Source organism: Camarhynchus parvulus, chromosome 13 (assembly GCF_901933205.1).
Source record: "Camarhynchus parvulus chromosome 13, STF_HiC, whole genome shotgun sequence".
Lineage (NCBI taxonomy): Eukaryota > Metazoa > Chordata > Aves > Passeriformes > Thraupidae > Camarhynchus > Camarhynchus parvulus.
Window position 1 is genome coordinate 17,155,598 of NC_044583.1, and position 25,156 is coordinate 17,180,753.

The 25,156-nt window shown below is 47.8% G+C and overlaps 1 protein-coding gene across 1 annotated transcript; it reads right to left on the reverse strand.

The window, feature by feature from the left end:
- PWWP2A (PWWP domain containing 2A) lies at positions 1-24,018 on the reverse strand. The gene is given in 4 exon segments (XM_030957616.1): positions 1-2,612; positions 11,461-13,173; positions 23,332-23,609; positions 23,611-24,018. Coding segments are annotated over 3 exon segments (2,358 nt in total). The 5' UTR covers positions 23,992-24,018; the 3' UTR covers positions 1-2,612; positions 11,461-11,474.
- Between the last annotated feature and the right edge of the window lie 1,138 nt (positions 24,019-25,156).

Genomic DNA, 25,156 nt, shown 5'->3' on the forward strand with positions numbered 1-25,156 from the left:
TTTCCCTTTAAAAGAGCACTGAAAAAAATCAAGGCTTTATTTGAATAAATGTTACACAACATTCTTTATCATTTTTACTTCTCAGCAAACCTTAAAGGGTGAATCAGATTTTCCTCATTCAAGTCTACAAAATGAAAGAGGCATAGTGACCATTCAATATACAGACAAGAAGGTAGCACGGAGCAAAGCTTAAATATTAAGCAACTAAAGCAAAAAAGTGAAAAGCAATACATTACTGTCACTCTCTGTCATTAGAATATCCCTGACAATTTCATTTCCAAATGAAAATGTGGTTTCCAACGCAATGCTGGGAAAAGCAAGGCAGACATGAGCTCCCTTGGATGCTATTTGCTCTATACCCATATTCTCCAGTGCACACCTGCATCCCTTGGGTTAACCCCTCCTGGTTCAGCTGCTGTGCTCAGGGAGGGAGGGGAGGAGAGCCCTGGGGATCCGGGGGCACAGCCAGGCACTACCGGCTTCCAAAACAACAGCAGGCACTCCTCAATGCCATGTGCAACAACCCTGCCACCACAGTCCCGGGCCTTTTTCCTGAGCAGAAACTGGTTTGTGCCATGTGGTTTGGTGGCTTTTCTGTTTGGTTTTCGGGGGGGTGGGGGACAATGTACCTGGTTAGGCCAAGCCCCCATCCATTGTCAATCCAAGCGGAGGTGAAAGGCTGGCACAGAGCCGGCACCAAGGCACCCCTTTCCTCATTCACATGTCTCAAGCTTTCAGTTCTAGTCACATCCCAGACCCTAAGCAGGACCAGACTGCTGGGCCTCTTCCACTGGTGAAAAGGAAAAGCACTGTAGAACAAATATTCATCCAAATTTAAAAAAAAAATTGTACTTCATGGTGAAATAGTTATGGCAAATGGTGCAATTTGAACGCACTGCACGGCATTGTACAGCCTGTTTTTAAAAAGTAGGTAGTGAATATTCAATTTCTGTATTTATAAATAAAGAATTTAGCTCTGAAAAGCAGACACTGAAGCAGCACAAAGCACGAGCTGCCACACACTCAGTGTGTGAATCCCTGATGGGCCTGGCTGGGCTTTGGGGGCCTGTCCCAGCCTGTCACTTCCCCCTCTCCGATTGTTTAACAAGTATAAACCTGTTGCCAATGACAGAGTTGTCCTAACTTCAAATTTTATGTGGTTCATTCAGGCTCCAGACACGAAGAAATTGTCTTTGTGCTGACCCAGAGGCCCCTTGGAAAAGAGTCTCTGGTTTTAAACAATCCAGACAAAGACATTCTATTTTCTCCAATTGAATCAGGATATCAGTAAGGAGGAAAAGAGTTTCCTACAAGTCCTGTCATCTCTATAGAAACAGAAATTTGACTTTTAGTAGATTATGTGCACATTTTCATATCTTCAAAACAAATATTTATTTTCCCAGGTTACACAACAAATTCCCTGCTAAGAACTTTAAAGAAATGGTTCTGCCGAGACAGTGTGCACACAATGGAAATAATTAGTGACAAATAAATTAATATTTAATAACTCAAGATTTCAGCAGCGTGTCCAGCATTCCCAAGCTCCACTGAAGTCAGTCTTACCCAAGACCTTTCTGGGAGGGGAATAAAATGGATAAAACCCAGTGGGTTTCTTTTTTTTGATTTACAGCTTTTCAAAGAAGTCAACCCAACTCAGATCAACAACCATCAGAAACTCTAATAAAACCTTTGCTCTCTACTAGTTATCTATCTGAAAAATATTCATGTCAAAAGGAAAAAATAAGCCATGATTTGAAATAGAAATGCCATCCTATTGAATCACTCTCCATCCATGATTCCCATCCTGTTATAGGATTATAATAAAAATGCTGCTCTCTGCCTTGTAGCCCCTCTCAAGGTTATTTCACAACCCTCAATTCCCTAAGTGTTAAAATAGCATAAATAAAATGCAACCATATTCACACAGAAGGAGCTTTCCCATAAAACAGAGATCCATGGAGTTTGTGGTCACTGTCCTTTCCATCACCTCTATGGGAAATGTTGGTCTCAATAGCAGGACTGTTCATATTTCACAATACAACTGGGTTTGGACATGCTTTGATCACAGATCACAGCTCTGCTAACACCTGCACTAAATACTAACTAAGCCTCAGAGAATGGAAAATTGCAATGCTAAAGTCAAGAATTAAAAGAAAAGTTCAAAAGTTACAGTCAACTTCCCAGGCAAATTGGCTCCGTCACTGGCACCTCTCTAAACATACAAACGTGACTGTCACATTACAAAAACCCCAGTTTATCTGCAGTGAGTCTTCATCCTAATATTTCAAGTGGTTCCTTGCATGTAAGTGTCATAGAGTCTTTCGTCATTTCATGCGTCATTTATTGCAAAAAAGTTTTATAAAATATTTCCTAACATCTTTTGAAATTTTAAGGAAAATGTACATTAGGTACAGATGCCCTAACGGAGCAAGGGGGAGCTTTAACATCTTTTACCCCTTTCCCCTTCAAAAAAATGTTTACTACTTGGTGAAGATTTCAGAGGAAAAATAGGACAAGTCAGTCTCAGATTTCTCTCAGTCCTGATGAGCTGGTGCTCTTCGTGGCAGTGTAGTGAGGTTCCATAAAAACAGCGGGTCATTAGTGTCTCTGAGCTGAAAAGGGGAGAGAAAGGGAACATGGTTAAATGTCTTCCAGTACATATTGCAAAGTAGGTAAAGCAAAAGCTGAGGTGGCCAGGAAAGTTACTGGCTCACCTGCTTTGTGCATCGTGTGCAGAAGACAAAAAATAGATTGACATTATCACAAGACAGACACAAGTGAGCAAACTCCTCCAGGGCTGGCGTTTGAGGAGGAGCCACAGAACTAATCAGTTACATCTCACCCCATTTCAGCATCCAGAGAGAATTCCAATTGTAAAGACATTTAAAGACAGCTCAGGAAGCAGGGAGATTAATTCACAAAATCTATACATTGATGGCAGTTCCCAACACAAAGCTCAATCTGACCCTGCAGAGCCCTTCCACACAGGAGCCGAGTGCCTGAGGGAGCAGGAACTGTAAACCTGCTAATGGTGTTTCCTTCCCATGGCTGCCTGTGCTTGACCATTTACTCCAGAGAACAGGAGTAAATAATGATAAAGCAGACAGGAACAGCCCAAGTACTGAGCCCTGGATGAACCAACACCAGTCAGCCACCAGCTCTTACTGGGAGGAGGGAGAGACCCTGGCACAGAGTGTCCAGAGCAGCTGTGGCTGCCCCAAGGCCAGGCTGGACAGAGCTTGGGGCAGCCTGGGACAGTGGGAGGTGTCCCTGCCATGGCAGGGGTGCCACTGGATGAGCTTTAAGGTCCCTCCCAACCCAAACCAGTCTGGGATTCGGGGATTCTATGGAGATTGTGCTCCTCAGATACAGTGGCTGAAAACCTGATCACTTGGGTCAGCTCAGTGTCTGTGCCACTGAATTCCCTGAGTGCAGCCCATTGTCTGTTTATCACCCATTCCATGGGTCACTCACTCCAGGTGGGATCTGTGGTTTGTGGGACAGTGACAGCTCAGCCTGGCTGAGGGCACGGCTCCCCCAGGATGTCCAGTGAGCTCACAGGCTGGACTCTGCTTTGGAGCAGCTCCATTCAAGTGCTGGAGGCACAATCACACAGAATCCCAGGATCACAGAGATCCCACATTGGAAAAGCCCTCCCAGCCATGGAGTCCCAGCTGTGCCTGATCCCCACCTTGTCCCCAGCCCAAAGCACCGAGTGCCACCTCCAGCCCTTCCTTGGGCATTCCAGGGATGGGGATCCAACCCTCCCGGGGCAGTTCCAGTGCCTGAGCCCCCTTTCCATGGGGAAATTCCTGCTGTGCCCACCCTGAGCCTGCCCTGGCCCAGCCTGAGGCCGTTCCCTCTGCTCCTGTCCCTGTTCCCTGGGAGCACAGCCCGACCCCCCCGGCTGTGCCCTCCTGGCAGGAGCTGTGCAGAGCCACAAGGGCCCCCTGAGCCTCCTTTGCTCCAGGCTGAGCCCCTTCCCAGCTCCCTCAGCCTCTCCTGGGGCTCCAGCCCCTTCCCTATGGAGCCATCCTAAGGCCTGCCCCAGAACAAGGTACAGATGTGTGTCAGGACAGGCTCAGGCCCTTCCTGCCTGTCCCACTGAACCCAGCTCACACAGCCCTTTCCTGGCAGCCAGCACTGCCGTGGGGATTCTGATTCTTCAATGTGAACATTTTCTCAACCCCTTTGTTCACTGCTGTCCAAAGAGAAGCACTGCCTTTGAAACTCCTGGCTTTTATCTCCAAAGGAAAAGAGAAGGACACCAGGCAGCCATGGAGGTGGAAAAAAGGCACCCCAGAAGGACAAGGGAAGCAAAAATAGCAGCACATCCCATCAGGGATTAAACCTCAAGGCCAGGAGCCCAAATTTAAATAGTTACAGTAACATTTATGCACCTTCCTGGGGAATAATGCTGTGTCTGTGTAAAACTATGGAACAGAAAGCACAAAACTCCTATTTTCCTGCTACAGATTCCATTTGTAGCCAGTGGAGAAGAGGGAAACCAGGCTGCTCTTCCAGATGATGAACTACCAAAAGCAAGAACTGTTTCCTTCCTTTAGAGCCTCCAGCAGCAGGACCTCAGCCACCAGGAAAACAAAGAGCAGCAACACATTCTTCCCTTTGTGTGCCTAATTCCCTGAAATACATGACACAGTATCAAGAATTCCTAAAACATGGTCCAACCCATTTTTTTCCATATAAATGTACCAGAAGAGATTATTCCTAAATCCTTCAACACTTGAAATACCTCAAGACTTTTTTTTTTAATAAACTAAACTTCTAACTAAACTGACTACAATACTTATTAAAATAATTTTTGTGGCTTTAGTTTCTTTTCACCAGGACTACTAACTACCCAAACTGGCACCACATACTTTAAAATCCTGAAGTACTGCAGAGGTGCAATTAAACCCCAGCATCTTCTAAAGCCAAACAAAGATCCTACACATTACTAAATAAAAAATGATGCTAAATTAGCATTTAAGCAAATATTTGCTTGTAATTGTATCTGCTTATTTTACTGACAAAGCAAAATCCCTTCTCCCCCTTTGTGCACCTGTTAAAGGATGGCAAGGACAATTCTGCCACCTGAATTTGCTGTGGCTCTGTTACAGAATCTCAGTGCTGGGAACAAGCACTTGCCTCCCAAAGCACAGATTCCCAGCACATGCCTGGCACATAGGAGAATATTCCTTATTCATATTGCATCTTTGACATCCAAAACATCTGTAAACAAACATGAAAACTGACCTAAATTTGTTTTCTTCCAAAAGAACAACCTGATTTCAAGTTGCTGTTCCATAAATGGCATCAGCCAAGCAGGAGGCTGCACCCCAAGGCCCCGGCAGAAGGGCAGTGCAGCTTTCCTCAGCTCAAACCTGGGTTACTCCAAGTGTGATTCCTGCAGGATGTGACCAGGACACAGAGGACAGTCCTCTGTTACAGACATGCTTTTACAAATATTCTGATTTTCCAAAATCAGCCTTGCTAATGCCAAAGTGACAGGACAGATCTATCACCTGCCCTCTCCCACTCCAGGCTGCACTGAGCCCACCTCAGCCTGATCCATTGGTTTCAGTCACTGCCATTACCCACACAGCACCCAGGGTTTCACTGTCACAAATGCAATCAATACTCCAGTGCTTGATTCCAACTCAGTTTAAGTGTTATTTCCTGTCCCAGCTGCAACTCAGCAGAGCCCAGCTGCCCCTGTGCCTCTGTCCCATCCCACAGGGATTCACACACCTGGAACAGCCTCGGTTCCCACAGCCCTCCCTTCCTCCTCTGCACTGAGGAACGGAATCACTGGCACAGAAATGCAATTACAGCTGCTCAGAATGTGCCTGGTCCTGGTTTGGGAAATAACTTGTCAAACACAGCCCAAAGAAACCCCACAGATCCATTTCTTCACACTGAAGGAACAAAGCTTGGATTCAAACTTGCTCCAGGGGACCCCGATTTGTTCCCTGAGCCAGTTCCTACCTGCAGGCTGCTGCTAAGTTCTGCCCTCAGGCCATGGGCAGGCAGGAAGAGGAGATCAGACACCACATCCCACTGCACAAGCACATGAGTCACCTTTCCCAGATTATTCCACCTTTTTTTTTCCTTTTGCTCCCATGTGTGTCCCTCTTGGATGTGCAAGGTGGCTCAGGTTTTCTGAAGCCCTGATCTGTCAGCACCACCCGCTTCCCAGCTCCTGCTGTTCCCAGCTCCTGCCAGCAGCACCAACTGTATTTTCCTGAGGAAAACAGAGCCAAGTTCTCCTCAGTGGCTGGTGCCTGGCACTAAGGTGCTGCTTCAGGGAATGATCCCAAACTGCCTCATCTGGGAGCAACAGCAAAGCTGTGCAGGGAAAAAGCAGGATGGCAAACCAGTCACCAACTGCCTGGCACCACAGCCCTGCCTGGCAACTGCTGCTCTGCCTTGTGTTCACACAAGGGCACTCGTGTCATTGTTAAATTTAAGAGAAAAAAAAAATCATTAATTAATTTAAGCGACAGTCTGGATTGTATCCACACCCCAGGTAACACAGAAGAGTGAAATGTATGAGTAAATCATAGGGAATCATAAGCTGCTATTAGAATCCAACACTCAAACCCCAATAATCAGAGGTATTTCTGACCTGGGAGGAATTGCTGCTGCTTGGTACAACCCATCCAAATGACCACAAACAGTTCTTAGCACAGAGGCCAGAGGTAGCTGGGGTCAGACAAACCAGACTGAAAATGCCAGGAGGGTGAGCAGGGAAGGGAAGGGAAGGGAAGGGAAGGGAAGGGAAGGGAAGGGAAGGGAAGGGAAGGGAAGGGAAGGGAAGGGAAGGGAAGGGAAGGGAAGGGAAGGGAAGGGAAGGGAAGGGAAGGGAAGGGAAGGGAAGGGAAGGGAAGGGAAGGGAAGGGAAGGGAAGGGAAGGGAAGGGAAGGGAAAAGCCACAGTGCAGGGGGATGTTATTCACCTGAACAACCCCACTGAACACTCTGCCAGGGTGACCCGTGGGAGGGAACTGTTAAACCAAAACCCAGAGTGTCCCAGAGAGCAGCTGGGGGTTAAATGTTGGCTGGGAACTGCCATGGTCACTGCAAGGCCAGGATCACACACAGGCTCCTTCCAGCAGGGATCAAGGAGAATTTGACACTGGATATCTCAAATCTGACCTGATGGATCTTCAGGCAGCTACACAAGTTTTCAGTGTTAAATGTGGGTGATTCCTGATCACTCCACGGTCAGAAGCTTTGTCAGTTATGGAGAAATTCCCTTTTTAAACAGCCCTAGTCATTATACCTAATGGATTATGTCACCACACACTGCCAGCCATCCCTTTAGGCTCGAGCTCCCTGCACTCCCCTCCCAGCTCATCTTCAGCTCCAGATCAGTGAGGGACCCCCTGCTCTGTCTGAATTTGCTGTTCCTGCAGGCATTAATTGGAACACAATTATAAAGCCAAGGGTGGACTGAAATAGCCTTTCCCTGATTATCAGTCTGCTCCTTTCACAGCTCCTCAGCCCAGAAAGCTGCTCTGTTTTCTCACTGGAGTCCACAGAATAGGCAGGACAGATGATGATGCTGAGAATGGGCTACTGACATTTATTTTTTAAAATTCACGTTCCTGTTCTACTCTTGACAGTTTTAGCAGACGTGAAAGAAAATATCAGGACTTGAGAAGTAAATCAAACCAGACCTAAGGGCTAGCAATGCACAAAGCAACTCTTACCCTTCCCCACTTGTGCTACTCTTAATCCTAGTCACAGTTAGAAACTATGTTTAAAAAACCCAAAGGTATTTTACTCCATCAGCCTTGCACAGACCTTAACCACCCCAGGAGCCCCACCCCAGGGTGGTTCTGTAGGCTCCAAACTGAACACAGCAGCGTCTGAAAGAGAAACCAAATCATCAGAGATGATTATCTCACTGAAGTGTTGACACAAAGTTCCAACTCTAATTAGAACAGCAACAAATATCTGTTCAATTTCCTGCATGACTCCACTTCAGACACACACAAGCATTTCCTGTTGCTTCCAGCTCTGCTCCTGAAGCCTCACACCTTCAAATACCTCTGGGGAAAGAGCTCTGAGCTGTGCAGTAACTGCTCTCTCTCCCAAGGCATTTTACCTGAAGATTTTCAGAGGAACAGAACACCTGAAACTCATCATGTGCCATTCCCCCCTAACCTGCCAGGCCATAAATACCCAACAGCCACACAGAGGCACTTCATTAACTAAAATCATTTGCCATTTATCCCACTAAACTGATGGGGAAATAGCAGTCACGCTCCGTGCTGCTGCTGGCTTTCTGATGGATTTAGGTTGGAAAAGACCTCCAAGTTCACCAAGTCCATTCTGTGCCAGATCCCCACCCTGTCCCCAGCCCAGAGCACTGAGTGCCACCTCCAGGAATTCCCTGGGCACCTCCAGGGATGGGCACTCCAAACCTCCCTGGCCAGTTCCAATCCCAACCGCCCTTCAGGAAGAAACTGTTCCTGCCCCCCCTGAGCCTCCCTGGGCCAGCCTGAGCCCGTTTGTACCCCCGGGGTGTTCCAGGTGGGAGCAATGGATAAACCATGGACAGGCCATGGAAAGTGCCAGCCCTGGGGCTGTGCTGGGAGCACAGGCACACAAAGTGGGGTTACAGCTCAGCTAAACCAGCCCTAAGCCTCGGCCCAGCCTCCAAGGCTCCTCTCACCCTGTGCCTGCCTGAACCAGGCTCTGCCCCTGGAAGCTGCTGCATCCACAGGAGCAGCTCCTTTGGGGTTAAACGAGAAGCAGGGATGAGTATGAAGAGGAGATTTTCAACTTACTGCAACGTGATGGTGTAAAAAATTCATTTAACAAAACAAATTACCTTTTTGAGCCCTGTTCAGTCTGCAGCCATACAGAACATTCACTACGAAACTGAGGATAGACTTAAAACTCATCTGCTACAAATCAAAACTGACTTAAATGCATTCTATAAACAGTTCTTTTGAACATAAAACCGCCTAAAGAAAGCCCTCCCACAACTGCTGCTCCCCAGTGAACACCTGAGCAAACTCTGCCTATGCAAGCCACAGTGCTATTCTAATTTTATATAAATTAAGAGAACAAAGCTTCCAGGTCTTCTAAAGCAAAAATAACAATGTCAATATTGATTTTGCCACTACTTGGCTTACAACAACTAACTTAAAGCCAGTTCACTTGAGCTTCTAAACCTCAAGGAAGTGGTGTAGACATCTGACCCACCTCACATGGGTTCCTGACTCCAAAAAGCAGTTTGCTTTAATAACAAAATACAGCTTATTTACTTAAAGAAACTGTTTCTGTTTGCAGGAGAGAATACAGAGAAGTGAAACAGATTTTTTTTCCCAATTTTTTTTCTTTTACAAAATCTATTGTGTGTTTGTCACATTCAAAAAGCATTGACCACTGGGGCTTTTTGGGAACTGTTAGAATGCCAAGGTAAAGCTGGTATATTTGGAAGCTTAATTAGCAATTAATGACTGTCATCTTGAGGAAAATTTAAACAGCCATGGGTTTGACACCTTAGACTTCCAATAGTTCTGTGGGCATGACAGAATAATTAAAAAGGTAAAAAGAAACTGAATGCTTTGGCAAGACCAGACAGTATCATGAACATATGAAATTAAATCTTAAAATAAAAATATTTTCAGGGTTCAATGATTAAATCCTTGCCCCTTTTTCATGTCTGTTTAATTTCAGTCTGAGCTTAAATTTTTACATCTGCCACGATTGCCTGCGTGGGCAATCCTGGAAAAACCAGGATGAAAACTGCTTTGGGATGAGCACCAGGCGACTCTTCACAAGGCACTGCAAGGCTGAAGCAGGAATGGGTTGGAGGACACAGGAATTCACATGGTCAGGTAAGGACCAAAACTCACAGAAAAAAAAAAAAAGTCAAGTGCATTGCATGAGAATGCCCCAATAGTGAGCAAAAACCATGCAAGAAAAGCTGGAACAGCAGTGGAGAGCAGCTATGACTGCTCTGAGATGGAAACTGAAACATTCCCCACTGTACAAGTGACATTTTCCACAGGCTCTACTCAAATATATGGCCCAAAAGCTAATTTAGGGAGAAATTAAATCAACTTTCCAGAAAGCCCTCTACAGAGCTGGTTCTGAAACAAAAGGGACAGATAATTAATCACCTCCAAATTAAGATTGAAGTATACCAATATTATTTACATCAAGCACTTCATCTTTAAGAATGCATGAAAAAGGACAATTTACTTTTTAAGGGTGTCCTCTAAATCCGGCATACAGATAAAATACTCTGACATCCTGGATTTGTTTCAAAGCTTTTTGAGAAACACACACAAATAATTCAGATTTAGTCAATTTTATTTACAGTTTGTTTTTTTACATTTCAGAGCATTACACAATTACATATCTCATTTTTCTGACCTGCAAACAGATACCTTAAACGGAAATAGTTTAAAAAAAAAAAAGAAAAAAAAAAGAAAAAAAAAGTTAGATACATCCAAAATGCAACAATTACACATCTGACAATTCACAAAGTGTAATTTACTAGGACGTATCCTAAGAATTTAGGAACAACCAGTCAGGAGAAAATCTGACCAATTTCAGCAATTGATTATTTACACATTCAAAACAAAGCCTCTCTTAAGCTAAACCTCCAGGCAAATGGCCTGAAAGATTTCTTCGGGAAGAAAGACCAGAATGATTCACACCTATGCAGCATTAACAGCCCTTGATCCCAAACACTGAGGCCTCCTCAGCTTTGTCTTAGAGCTACAGGCATCCCTCGACTTCTCCGACCCTGAAGTGATTTAGTTGTGCCCCCATGTGCATAGAAAGGTTGAGTGTTTAAGTGGTCACTACGATAAAACCCCATTTAATCTGGTCTTTAAGTCACTAAAATTCTTCTTCCTTCCAACCTGGAGCACATCTCCAATGCCATTAAAAACCGGCCCGGAGAGGGGAGCTTGAGCCCACCGGGCCTGGCCAGACTAAATTCATTAGAGACTGGTTAAAAATAATCTTTAAAGACCATTTAGACAAGGCTTACATTTCTACACTTCCCTGATGGGCCACCTAATAAAACAAAAAAGTCACAGCTACTACTTTCATCCCTCGTGTCAACCCTTGGCCACACAGAACTAGTTATATACTGGGTAGAAACTACTAAAAAATTCCCTGCAAATCAGCTGCCTTCCAGCTGAGGCTATGGCTCCTATGCATTGGGTGGTTTGGTTTGTTTTTTGTTTTTTTCTTTCTCTTTAAAAAAAAATCTCACTTGAAAAATACCTCAGTCCTCACGTGCAGGCTAATTTTGATTGCATGTTCAATTGGTTTGAACCGTCAGGAACCGCTCCGCACGGCACGAGCCTCGTGTGAAAGGAGCAGTCAGTCAACCGAGTGCAACTTCTGCCTCTGCCACCTCCTTTGGGGGCAGTTCTCTCTAACCTGGCTAGGGTTTGGTGGAGCCTCCAGGTTTCTTGCCTACCTTACTCTCCACGTTCACGTCTCAAACTGCGTCAGCAGGGCCCGCACCTCGGGCGTGAGCTGCTTGGCAGCCTTGGCTGCCTCAGTGACGGCCTTGCGGTACAGACCCTTTCTCTTCTTATTAAAGCGCACCTGGAAGCTTTCTAAAAAGGGGGAGAGCTGTGCAAGAGCCAGGAAGGACGTGGTGGTGGAGCCGAACCACGAGATGCGAGCCTCCTGGCGCACCAGCAGCCCGCTATCCTTGCGGCTCACCGTTATGGTAAGGATACGGGCCGGCCACCAGGGGAAGCCATAAATCTTGGCCCAAACAATGTCCCCTACACATACGGTCCTGCCATCTGGTGTGACACATTTAGAGACGTTTTTGGAAAAGACTTCTGTTTTCAAGGAATTACTGAGCTTTTTCTCTTCCTTCGAAGAGGAGGAGGAGGAGGAAGAGGAGGAGGAGGAGGAAGGTGCATGCATGCTGCCTGGAGGAAAATCAAAGCTTTCAGTAGAGCTACACTCAGAGTTGGTGGATTTCAAATCATCTGTGCTATCACTACTACAAACTGATGCACTGGAAGAGTCAGATTTCTTTTGATTAAGGGTCATGTAAACCGTTATATTGCTTTTGCTGCCTCTCTTGCCCAGTGTCTGCTGTTCATCCTGATCAACAGTTACATGCACTTCACTCGTGTCCTGAACCTCACTGCTGGCCTCTTCGGGGCCTTCTGAGGGGCTCTGGGTTTCTGAAGGGGCCTCACCTGCTGAGCGGGTGGAGGAGCAGCGAGACTGGGGCTTAGTTGCCATCTTGCCGCTCCGAATTTTCTCAAGTCCTGTCTTGAGGGAAGAGTCATTCTCTTCGTTGCGGTACCGCTGGGGCTTTAGGCGCAACCGGGGCGGGAGGGACCCTGAGCTGGTGTTCTGAAGACGCCGCGTGAAGTGGACCTTTGAATGTGCATTTTTGGAAGAGGAGGTTGCACTCTGCTTCTTTTGTGCCTTTTCTTTGGCCATTTTCAAGACTTCCCGAGCTTTTGCATGATCCATGTTTTTGCTCTGGAGAACTTTTTTTGTGTTTAACTGCGCTTTTGAAGTATTTGCTTGTGCGGAAACTTTAACTACTCTGCTTCTGCTGTGGGCAATATTTGAAACCTTGACCACAGCGTTCCTTTTCTGGCTTTCGTTTTGGCTTTTTCCATCCACCTTATGGTCAGTCTTAAGTTTTTTATTCACAGTAGTCACGCTCTCGTTTCTTCGCTTTTTACTGTCCTCGTATTTGGAAGAGTCACTTGCATTGCCACCTTTCTTGATCTCCTTTTTCTCTGCCACCACGCTGTTTTTGCACTTGTCACACAGCACCTGCCGGGGCCGTAGCTTGATGGCGTTCATGATGGAAGTGGGTTCCTCCCTGTACATTTTCCGCTTGGGCCGCTTGATTTTCCGGGGTGGAGGCTGAGGTATTGACTGGTTGTAGGTGTCCCTGATAAACAAAGGAGGAGGGTATGGAGCTCCCTCGTGAAAGAGGGGAGGTGGTTTAGAAGTCCAAAGGCTTTTAGCTATGCTGGGCTCTGAGGGCTGCGTGAGGGAGGAGTCATCAGGGACCGCGGCGTCGGCCTCGCACTTCACCTGCGCCTCCTCTTGGAATGGTTTGCTTTGGAGCTGCATGGCTTCAGGTTTGTCCTTGTACTCCCTTTTAGGAAATATGGTCACAGGGATTCCATGGGGGCCAAACCTTCAAGAGAGAGGGAAAAAAATTTCAGTGTTTGGAGGGAATTTTTACGGCATTTATCACAAAGCATTTGAAAACTTGTCTGCATTAGGTAGCCAGCATTTGAAAACCATGAACCCCAGAGAAATTAAAGCTTCACATCCAGCCTTATGGGAAGCTTTGAAAATGCAAGACACCGAAACGAAGTTAGTGGAGAACCAGAAATACACAACTTCACTTATTATCAGTTTTTCTTGTATCAACAAGACGTCCAGAAAATGTAACAAAAATATCCCCAAGACAGCAGCAAGAGAATTAACTTTATACTTCTGGAAAATGCTTATAAACATCCAAACTCCCAATCTACCCAAGCTCATTTTCCATACTAAGTCAGCTTTATCAAAAGGCATCTTCAGGAACTTTTCTTCCATTTTGAGCACAGCAGAAAAGGAAGAACAGTCCAGATTGAACAGAGACAAATCTGGGCGGCAGTGAACAGGGAGTGCCTCCATCCACAAAAGCTCAGCACCTGATGCTTTACAGCCCAAAACTCCCCAGCCCAGCCTGAATTTCTCCCAGCAAAACTCCCCTTATTTCAACTCAGTACAAACTGATCCTCACTGTTCCATGAGCAAACAAGATTTTAATCCTTTCACTCCTTTTCTCCAGACTGGAATTGCTCTAGGTGAGGACAAGGAAGCAACTCCCCAACATCTGTCCTCAGGTCTGTGTTGCACTGTGGCTGCTCAACAGCAGCATCCCCTCAGCTGATTAAACTGAACTTTATTTACTTTTATTTGTATAAGTGCCTACATGTTGCCTTTATTTCCTCAAAGTTGGATTTGAAAATATGTTAGAAGGTTCTTTACAGTGTCCCCAACAAAAGCCACCCCTTGTTTGTCCTTTTGCTTATCACAAGCTTCTTTCTACATCTAAAGTTGTAATTGAAGCAAACGACCCACCCAAGATTAAATTATCCACCCAGTCTGCATTTCAGCAGCTCATACAGACATTTTTCCAGCCTATGGTCTGGCATTAAACCACAAGGGACTTGCTCACAACGAAGTTTTACATTCCCTAAAGTCCCACAAGTCCATCAAGGGTAAAGAAGTTGCTTTTCCACAAATACTTTTCCCTCCACAAAGGATTGTAAGCAAGTCACTCAATTCCAAGTAGGGCTTTAAAAGAAACTATCAGCTGACAGTAATTAAATTAGCAATATTTTCAGTGTTACTGGCATCAAGACCTTCAGCTTCTAAAAGAAAATAAGATCCAGATCCTATCATTCACCACCTGATAAAGATTAAGAGGATTTGGTAAAAAGTTAATCTATGCTAAGAGCTGAAAACAAGACAGGGCAAGATCTCTGCTGTGCAAATTCCATTCCCAAAGAGCACAGCAGCAGAACTAGACAGGGGTGGGACATCAAACCCCACACAGACAAACATCCCTTACCCTGCTCTCAGTGCCTCAGGAACTGCATTTCCAGCCCTGCCAGGCCATTCCCTGAGCCAAGCCCTTCTCCCAGAGGGCATTTATGGGACTCTGTCAGGAAATCAGCATAATCAGCTGTCACTAGGAAGAGCTGGATGAAGAGGACTGCAAGGGTTTCCAGAAGGATCCCATTCAAGTATTTCATCTCTCTTTTCCCAGGTTTTCATTTCATTGCCTCCCCAGCAAAGTGTGCACAGTCTGCACTCCAAAGGCACAAAGGAGCTGATGGAAAGCTCAGCACATGCCTGACACCAGGAAATCAAAGATTCATTCTGCACCTTCCACTCTCCCCCCCTTCAAGCAGAAAACACAGGCCAGGACTAAGACCAGGAAGCCACAAAGGGTAATTTTTATCCAAGATGCCAACCTGCTTTAGAAGGACACAAAACCAATCCAGAGCGAAGCCCTGAAGACAGACAATCCCTCACCAAAGGTGCTGCTTAAAAAATGAACCAGACTCTCCCACCCCTGTCCACCTACCAATGAAAGAACATTCATGGATATTGTGCCAGTTCTGTACAGCACTACTCCTGTAAATGAGGTGTTAATACAGAAGATACAATTAGTCAGGACCACCTGCAGGACAAAATATATTTGGTAAGCCAAGGGAATGATAATTATTTCCAACAGCTCAGTGTATTGTGTCTTCTCTTGGCCTCACCCAACTGCAGACTGTATCTATAAACAGCTTTTGATTATCTCTGTTTTCTCCCTGGCTAACCAAGTCCTCCAGCAACTCGGAAGAATGATACGAAAACAAAGAAGAGAAAACAATGGCAGAAGAACTTGCAAATGAAACAGTAAAGGTTACAGGAAAGAATAAAGACAAAGAACAAGGTAAGAAAAGAGGGATTTATTTTTCCTAAGAGAAGCAGCAGAATGAAAATGTGAGCTTAAACCTCTTCAGGACAAGGCATGACACAGCATCTAATTAGTTCTGCAGCAAGCACAAGTGTTTATTGCGTGTACCAGAACTTCCAGGCCTATCTTCACACATCTGGCTGATGGACCTTGAAGAGAAATACTTCTCATACACCCACAGTAGTTTTTGTCACACCAGCTGCAAGGCTGAACTAGTTAGTTGTGTTAGTAGTTAGACAGAAAAGCTGCAAAAGCATTTGGTTCATCTGCCACAGAGATGAAGGAGGACCAAAAGGCATCTATAGAAAACAAAATTTAAAAACTCCAAGGCACACAGCTCAGTTGTATCATGACATTTACTGATCCCAGTCAGTCATGGCTGGCACTAGATCAGCCCTGAGCAGAATTTCTGTTCCCCACAGTGAAACTCCCAACAGGCTCCTTTGGTCACATGTTCCATGTTTAAGTTCTATAAGGAATTGCCTTGTCTTTATTCCAACAACAAAATAATTTTTTCAATATATTGATCCTAAATATCACCTTACCCCACAAGATTTCAGGAACAGGCTTTTCTGGATGAAAGTAGAGATATACTGCAATGGCTGTTTGCTTAAAATAAAAATTCCCTGGTGCCCAAGTTGCAGCTGCTCCCTGCCCAGCCCACTCCTGACTCTGTAACACTCCTACCTCAGACATCACAGCCCAAGGAATGGCACCATTCACTGACAGGGATCTAAAGGGAAGTGTTAGAAAACCAACCTCAGGAATAGGTATTGCACCCTCAATCCCAGGCAGTGCTGGGAAGCTGAGCCCTGCTGCTCCCTCCCATGGAAATCAGAGCCAGCTCTCCATGGTGCCAGCTCCTCCTGCAAAGGTGTCCCAGCTCTGACTTGCCTTGAGAATGCACCTCTAAGACAGGATGGGTGTGATGTTGTACAAAACTCATTTCTCAGAGGTTTTTCAAGTAACCAGGGCAATCAGCAGGATCTGATGGCACCTCTGCTGTAGATGCACTGCAAAATGTACATTTTCACTGGAGACAGAAATAGCAACAGGACCTGTACTGAACTGAGAGCCTGATCAATTCTGGCACTGCAATGATATTTACACTGAGAGAAGCTTTCAATTGACCAGGGTGTGCAGAGACAGAAACAGGGTAAAAACAGGGAGGCTTCATTTCCAGTTTGCCAGCTGCAAGTTAATTAATAGGCAGCCATGGCATCCAAAAGCCAGTTTGGGTACGAAACCCAAAACTCTGTCATTTAAAGCCAGAGAGTTTTATATTACAGACATATAAACTTAAGTACTTAAGTAAAAAAAGTAAACGCACTTTTTTCAAACCTAAATCCTGCAGCAGAATTACCACAATGAATGCATATTACTGTTCAATTTACATGCAAAACAGAACAGTTGAAGATCATTTTTTCAGAAATAACCATGAGAGATACAGAACAAATCCCATTTTAACTCATTACTGTTTGTACATAAACAACACTCCCTGGGGGAAAGTGTTTTACTTTAGTACCTAAAGTTTGAAGTTCTCATCTTTAGCCTCCAATGTCTGACTTCTCTACTAAAAGGGAGAGAAATTAAAAGTCCCTTGCTCTGCCAAAGAAGTGAAGCCACTGAGCAGGCTCAGAACTATTTCCCATTTGCCTCTGGACACACTGAACTGACATCAGCAAAGCACAGAAACTTGTGTTCAAGTGTTCAGTCTGTGGTAAAGGACTGATCAAAACCCATCTTCACCACCAGGGCACTGCAGAAATCTCCTGTTACATTTTCTGCTCTTGTACCCAAGATCAACCTTGGTGTTCTGCAAAAGCCAGGACAAGCAACAGCTGAAGGCATTTCTATTGCATGGATGGAAGTTCCAGCAGTATAATAATATGCTGAAAGAACTATGGATATGTATTTCATGCATCTAAACTGAGGCTTTAAATTATAACATTCCATGTAATACACAGTTAGATCATAGCTATTTGAACACAAAGTTTTGCAGAACTCCTCAAAATAACCGGCATTGAAAACGCAGATTATGCAACAACCTATTTTTAATGAAGGATTTACTTGGTGTGATAAAGCACAAGATGGAATATATTGCTTTAAGTGCAGGCACCTTCCTGTAAAAAGCATTGCCAGAAGCCAAACAACCAGCTCCATGGTTTATTCACCTCCTGAGCAATGTACACCAGGCTAAATAACCTAGAAAATGCACATTTCACTGAGAGCTCTGAACCCATGGCAAGGGACTGCAGTGTGAGTGACTCTCTGGAACAGCACAGCATGAAGAAAAGACAGGATGCTCTGAGTTTAGGCTTTCCATTAATAATTACCATTACCATCATTTTACTGGCATCTATAAAGGTGAAGCCCTGTTTAAACTGCAATATCTTTTAATTTTTACATCTGTTACCATTATTAGCTGTCAGTTGCATTTGAAGCAGACACTTTGCTGATACACTTGCTGTGATCTATTTTGAAGGATTATACCTTGAATATACTCTTCAGGAACATCCATATGCCAGACCAGGACATATGGAAGAGAATGATACCATTAAATAATGGATGAACTGAAGTGTCGAGATGGCCAAGATCCATCAGTCCCATAACAGAAAATAAAATGAATGCAGACTGAAAATTTCATCCCTGCCCTGCCTCAACACCTTGAACCAAGCCAAGCAACCCTGAGAAAGGCAGGACAGGCCATGCTACTGGAACACAGAGAATTCCACAAGGAAGGACAGGTCAGCCATCATCCAACACAGAACAGCTGGAGACACAGATTCCCTCAGGAAAGGAGAGCTTGAGGCCCAATCTAGATCCCAGTTCTAACCCTACCCTCTAAATGAGGCTGCACTTGACACCTTCAATAAAACCTCTCCCAGGCACAAGCTAAAGACACCTGAATTACCCTCTGAACAGCACTCTCATCACACCTGAGCTTCCCACGTTCTTGGGACAATAAATACAAATGTCAAAGAAGTGCTGGGGCTGCTCCTTAAATGCCAGAATTTCACCAAGCTCCTCTGGGCCCCTGAGAAATCAAGGAGGGCAGGGGACAAGGTGTGGGGACCTTGGGAACTGAGTGCAAGTTTTAAAATAAAATAAACCAAAACACACAACCCTGAGGCACAGACATTTCTTTACTGATAACAATGTGCATCACAGAGCAACAGGCATCCTACAGACCCCAGTCCTTCCTAGACAAGGATGAGCACCTGCAGTCCCTGGTTACTAAATCAAAGAGCAGGGAGAAATGTACCACTTTCTTCAAGTGAGGCTTCTGCTGCTTCCTTCTCACATCATTCCCTTGCAGTAGAAGCTGAATGAACAAACTGGGAAAAGCACAGGATTCGAGAGTCAGTGCTGTACCTGAAAACTGCTTCTGGGATTGCAAGAATTGCAAATTGCCTATAAAAGTTTATTTTCATCATACAGCTCATGCACACCTTGGTACAGGAAGTTCTTCTTTATCTTCCATAACCAAAGCCCAATAAAGAGATAATTTCAAACATATGTCTACAAGGAACACACTCACATCTTCTGGATATCTAACCAAGGCTCTTAGGCCACAAAACAACTTTTTGCTCTCTCTCTCTCTCTGTTGTTCAAGAACTATTATGAACACACACAAGTCAGAAGGGAACTGGTGTAGAGAAGAAGACAAGACACATGTCCTTCACATCTGCAGCATTAGAAGGACAATTTCAGTTAAATGATAAAGCAATAAAAAGGCCAAGTCTTGACAGTTGGCAAGACAACAGAACATAAATTTAATCTCCCCTCCTACCCTAATCTTTAGAGAGGTAAAAAAAATACACACAGAAATAATTATCCTTCCTCCAGAAGATCAGACTAAAACCACAACTTCTTAATCCTGTATTTTAAGATTTACAAATGCTACACATTTCAGGTATTTCCCTCCCACCAACTTCCTCCAGGTGCAGAGCAGGATTTACCCTGAGCCAGCAGGTGGGATGGACATCTCCTGTCCCCTGAGCAAACAGGGAGTGAGCAATGCCAGGTACAGCAGCTCACAGAGACTTTAAACCCCACAGAACCAGGATGGGCTGGGAGGGACCTTAAATCCCACCCAGTGCCACCCCTGCCATGGCAGGGACACGTCCCACTGTCCCAGGCTGCTCCAGCCTGGCCTTGGGCACTGCCAGGGATCCAGGGGCAGCCCCAGCTGCTCTGGGCACCTGTGCCAGGGCCTGCCCACCCTGCCAGGGAACAATTCCTCATTCCCAATTCCCATCCAGCCCTGCCCGCTGGCACTGGGAACCATTCCCCTTGTGCTGCCACTCCAGTTCCTGATGCAGTTCCCTCTCCAGCCTCCCTGCAGCCCCTCCAGACTCTGGAACGTGCTGTGAGGTCTCCACAGAACCTTCTCCTCTCCAGAATGAGCATTCCCAGCTCTGCCAGCCCATCTCCATGGGGAGGATGCTCCTTGCAGCCCCTTCAGCAGCTTGGAGCCTCCTCTGGGTCTCTCCAGCAGCTCCAGCTCCTTGCAGTGCTGGGCCCAGGGCTGGGCAGCTCTGCAGGTGGGGTCTCACCTGAGCAGGGGAGGATCCCCCCTTTCCTGCTGCCCAGGTTATGGGATCAGCCCTGGACATGTTGAGTTTTTCCCCAACCATTTCTGCTCCATTCCCCGTCTCTCTCCATCAGACACATCCACCCAGGAACCCCCAGCAGAGCCTCGTCCTGGCAGCAGGAAAGCACTTAAAAGGTAATGGCAGCAGCACTAATGAAGTTTAACAGTAGGAACACATCCCTGATTTGTGCAATGAGCCTGCAGAGTAAGCAAAGTGGGGACATGCTCCTCTCCAGATGAGGATTTACTGCACAACAAACAGACCTGGCACTCAGGACATGTGGGTTCCTGCTCTCTGCTGGTTTGCAGAACTCTCTGGGCAGCAGGAATAGGAGATGGCCATGGGGGTAGGCAGGGAAATGCCCCCTTACCCCCAATAAATGCAGGAATAAAGACCACTCAACACCCAGGGGCTTGTGTACAAACTCCTAAAGGGACATCCCATTTACAGGGGGTGGGAGAAGGAACCAGCCCCCCTCACACAAATATCACTGACTGCACATCAAAGTCAAGGCATCATCTCAACAATGGAAAAATAAATAAACAGCCAAAAACCCCTTTAAAATCACAATAAATGGAGATATTTTTGCTTTTCTTTCATTGTGGAGTTCAAGTAATTCAGAACATGACTTGAAAAGACAAAAAAGAACACAGTGAACAGGTTTTTACAACAGTCACTTAAACATACTCTTCTTAGTACTGTATGGAAGTAGCACCTTCACTGCTCTGGAGGGTGCAGAGGGGAAAGAGAAATTAAGATCTAAACAGGAATAGGAATTTTTTCCCTCTGATCATGCAGTGAACACAGCATAAGCATGTGCACTGAACACAGCCACTTTTGGAAGCTACTGAATGAGTAAATTCTAATACAAATTGTCACTTTTACTTAGTAAGAACTGTCAGTCTTAAAATATTGATCCCTTTGGCATTAGGAAAATTGAGATTACTCCCATGCATTTGAATGAGACAGATTTCAGCAACCACTCATCTCCCATGCTGGAAATCCCAGTGTTGTCATGTAAATGCATGGAATTTAGGTGGTTCTCATTTAACCCTGCCCTTCTTTTTTCTTTTTGGTCCAGTGGAAAAACTTAGGACAAGAATTCCAGGGCCTGCCACAGACACAAAAGGAAGTTCATGAAAAATATTCGTGTACTGCAAGTCCAGGTGCTGCTACACCAAACAAAAATAAACAGATATAAAGAAAAGCTGACACCTAGACAATACCACCTGTTAGTCACCACAGAAGTAATAAAATGGAATTGTTGGACATACAGGCAACACTTTTTTTAATAATGCTTCGACTTCTTAGAGGTAGGAATTTCTTGGACTATTTCTAGAGCTTGTTTCCCACTGCATTTCCTCTCTGAGACATCTGATAAGAGACTCCTGTTATCTACCAACGTTTTGCTGTCACCAGCCCAATATTACAGTATATACAATATACAATATTATGTCTCAAAACTCAGTTCTTCTTGTCCAGGCCCTCTGCAGAGCTTGGCCTTGAGAATTTAAACCTCCCCTCCTGGACTGCCATGTAAAAGCACCTCTGGAGGAAAAAAAGGCTCCACTGGCAAGAGAAGCTGGGAGGGCCAGCCCCAGCCTCCCTGCACGGCTTCTGCACAGCTCCCAGGGCAAAGCTTTGCCCCGGGAGCTGCCCCTGCACCCAGGCAGGCTGGAGATGCTCCCACCGAGGCACAGCAGCAGCAGCAGCCAGCCTGCAAAGCGACTTGTGCTGCAAAGGGCTGCAGATCTGCTGCCTGCCAGAGGCTCCCCAGTGCACCAGAGCCTGGCAAACGGGGATGTTTGTGGGCAGGGTGTGTTCAGGAGGACAGGATCCCTTTCAGGAGAAAAGGAGAAGCTGGTATTTTCCTGCACTCTTTGCCACCCTCCTGCCCAGGGCAACCACGGCATTCTGCTGGGACAACTTCAAACCTACAAAAGAGTTCGTGTCAGCCAGGATTACACCTCATTTGTGTCACCTCCTGCCCGGATCTGAGATGCTGTTTCAGCCCACAAGTGGCTGGAGTTTTGCTCAGCACTTCACACCTCATCAAGTGACAGACTGAAATCGTCACTCCATGACATTATCCAAAACTTGGGGGTCAGACAAGGCCTTTTGAGTCAAACCCCAACCACGCACTGAGGCCCAAGCCAAGAGTGCCACAACCTCCCTTTTAGGGAGCACTAACAATATTAATATTCCAGAAAGTTGCTGAACAGCTACTAACAACATAAAAGGAGTGATAAAAGACATATGTCCACACACAGCTTAAATCTGGGGAGGAAAAGTGCTGCATATTTTACATACCGATTATTTTAAATAATAACCTTGTTACATTTCACTTTTCTCTCATGAACTTGCAGAGTCCTTACATGTCTAGAAAAAAACCCACTAAGACGAAGAAGAATTTTCACCTGCTGATAGAGGCTAAATTGTTTGTAAGATACCATGATTTCTGGTCTCCCGAGAGCATCTCACTACTGAAAGGCAGTGAAAAACAGCAAACCCCAAACCCTGCTGTCTGATAAGTTATTCAGAGACACAAAAAAATCCTCCAGTCCACAAGGATATTTAAGAACCATGAAACTTCACCCCGTCCACTGGGTACAAGGAGCAATCAGTACTAATTAACAACTGCAGCAGCCTAGCTGGAAAACCATTATTCTGGAAAATAGTATGTACTGAAAAAGAAGGTTACCTAGGCAATGTAAGCCCGAACGAGCAGGGCAATCAGAGCTCTGGTTCTGTACAAAGAGGGCAACAAACGCCAGGCTCAGTGCTCGGGTGCTGCTCCCGGCACGCAGGGATGCTCCGGAGCCCCGGCCAAGCCCCAAGGCTGTGCCCATGTGCTCGCCCCTCGCCTGGCGCTCCCGTTTGCCCATTCCCCGGGCGGGATGGGCCCTGCCCACCCCCGGGTGAGGGGTCGAGGAGGAGGAAGAGGTGGAAGAGGAGGAAGAGGATGCCCGGGAGCTGCGGCCCCGCTCCCCGGGGAGGACGCGGGGGCAGGAGCTGCTCGGCCCAGGGCAGAGGAGGCTGAGGAGGGCTGGGATGAGATGGGGAGCGATGGGATTGGGATGGGGAGCTATGGCATTGGGATGGAAGGGAAGGTGCAGATCCCACGAGGCTCCCGGCGGGGCCGCCCCCATCCCGCCCCCGGCGGCTCCAGGAGCGCTCCCGGGCTCGGCGCTGGGTGGGGGCTCGGGCTCGGCTCCCCCCGAGCTCTCACCTTTTCGAGAGGTCCATGAGGACCCCGGAAAAAAGCTTCTCTCCCAGCCGGAACGAGACCACCAGGGCGTCCTCGATGATGTGGTCCAGGGTGACCCGCACCTCGGAGCCGGGCAGCAGCGCCGGCACCTCCGCCTCCCCTCCGCCCGGGGCCGCGGGCACCGCCGGCTCGGGCTCCACCGCGGCGGCGGCGGCAGCATCCGGCTCCTCCTCCTCCGGCCGGGGCGGCTCCTCCCCGGGCCCCGCGGAGCCCCCGGCAGCCGGCGGGCAGGGCTGCGGCGGCTCCCGGGCCGGCTCGGGCGGCGGGCAGGGCTGCGGCGGCTCCGAGCAGCCCGGGCTGGGCGCTGCGCGGGGGCTCGGCCCGCGGCGATTCCACTCCCGGGCTGCGCGGCGGCGGCGGCTCCTCCGTCCTTCCCGCGTCCGGCTCGCGAGTCCCGCCGGGGCTCCGGGCGCGCTGCACCGGCGGCGGCTCCTCGGCCTTGCCGCCGTCGGCCTCCTCGCCATCCGGCACCGCCGACTCCACGGCCTCGCTGACGGCCGGTAGAGGGTCCGCGCCGGCCTCGCTGCCCGGGATCGGCTCCATCTCGGGCTCGGCCTCGCCGGCCCCGCCGTCCCCCGGCACCGCAGCAGTCGCCGCCGCCTCCGCAGCCATGGCCGCCATTTTCTCCGCCGCCTCCCTCCAGCAGCGGGAGCGACGGCCACGGCCCGCGGGGAGGGAGAGCCCGCCCCCCGCGCCCGCAGGTGGCGTCCTATTGGCGGATGAGCCGCAATGCTGCGCTTCTATTGGATGGGGCACATGTCCATCCAGCCCCGCGGGAACTTCTCGTTGGCCAGCGGGGGCTTCATTCAGTGCAGAGCCGGGAAGGGGAAGAGGGGGCGTGGTTTAACGCTTTATAGGCCACCGGGGAGGGGAGGGGTGGGGCTGCTGGGGCTGCTCCCCTCTCTGATTGGTGGAGGGAGGCGTCGCTCCCCAGGGAGGCCGGTGATTGGCGGCGCCAAGTGTCTGTCGCGGGGCCGGGAGCGCGTGGGGGAAGATGGCGAGGGCGGAGGGCGGAGGGCGCCCATGGGGGACGGGTTCCCCCTTGGAGGGGTCGCGTCGCTCCTCAGCGTGGTCAGGTCACCTCCCGGGGGATCGCCCTGGAGCGGCTCCCCCGCGGGGCACAGCCCGGTGCTCCTGCGTTGTGCAGTGCAGGCAGGGGAGCAGCTGGTCCCGTGCTGGGGAGCACTGAGGGGGTGACCCTGGGGAGATGGGAGGTCACAGAACATGCTGGGCTGGAAGGGACTCACAGGATGATCCAGTGCAGCACCTGTCCCTGCGCAGACACCCCAACAACTCCACCCTGGGATCCCTGGAGCGCTGTCCAAGCCCTCCTGGAGCTCTGGCAGCCTCGGGGCTGTACCCATTCCCTGGGGAGCCTGGGCAATGCCAGCACCCTTGGGGGAATCAGAACCTTGCCCAAAATCCGGCCTGAACTCCCCTGGCACAGCTCCGGGCCTTCCCTGGCTCCGGTCCCTGGTCACCACAGATCAATGTGTGACCCTCCTGCTGCCCTCACCTGATGCGGGCCAGGCAGAGGGACTGGTGCCTTTTGTGAGGTAAATGGGCATTTTAAAGCGTTAAGCACCATGAATTAGGCACATCAGCTGGAAATGTCTCGGAAGGGGAGAAAAGGAGTGAATGATTTCCTCCCAGTGCAGCGGCTGCCCCGAGCCCGGCCAGCCCCAAACCCCGGGCAGCGCTCCGGTTCTGCCCTCAGGGCATTCGCACACACCCGGGATTCTGCCCTCAGGACATTGACACACACCCGGGATTCTGCCCTCAGGAC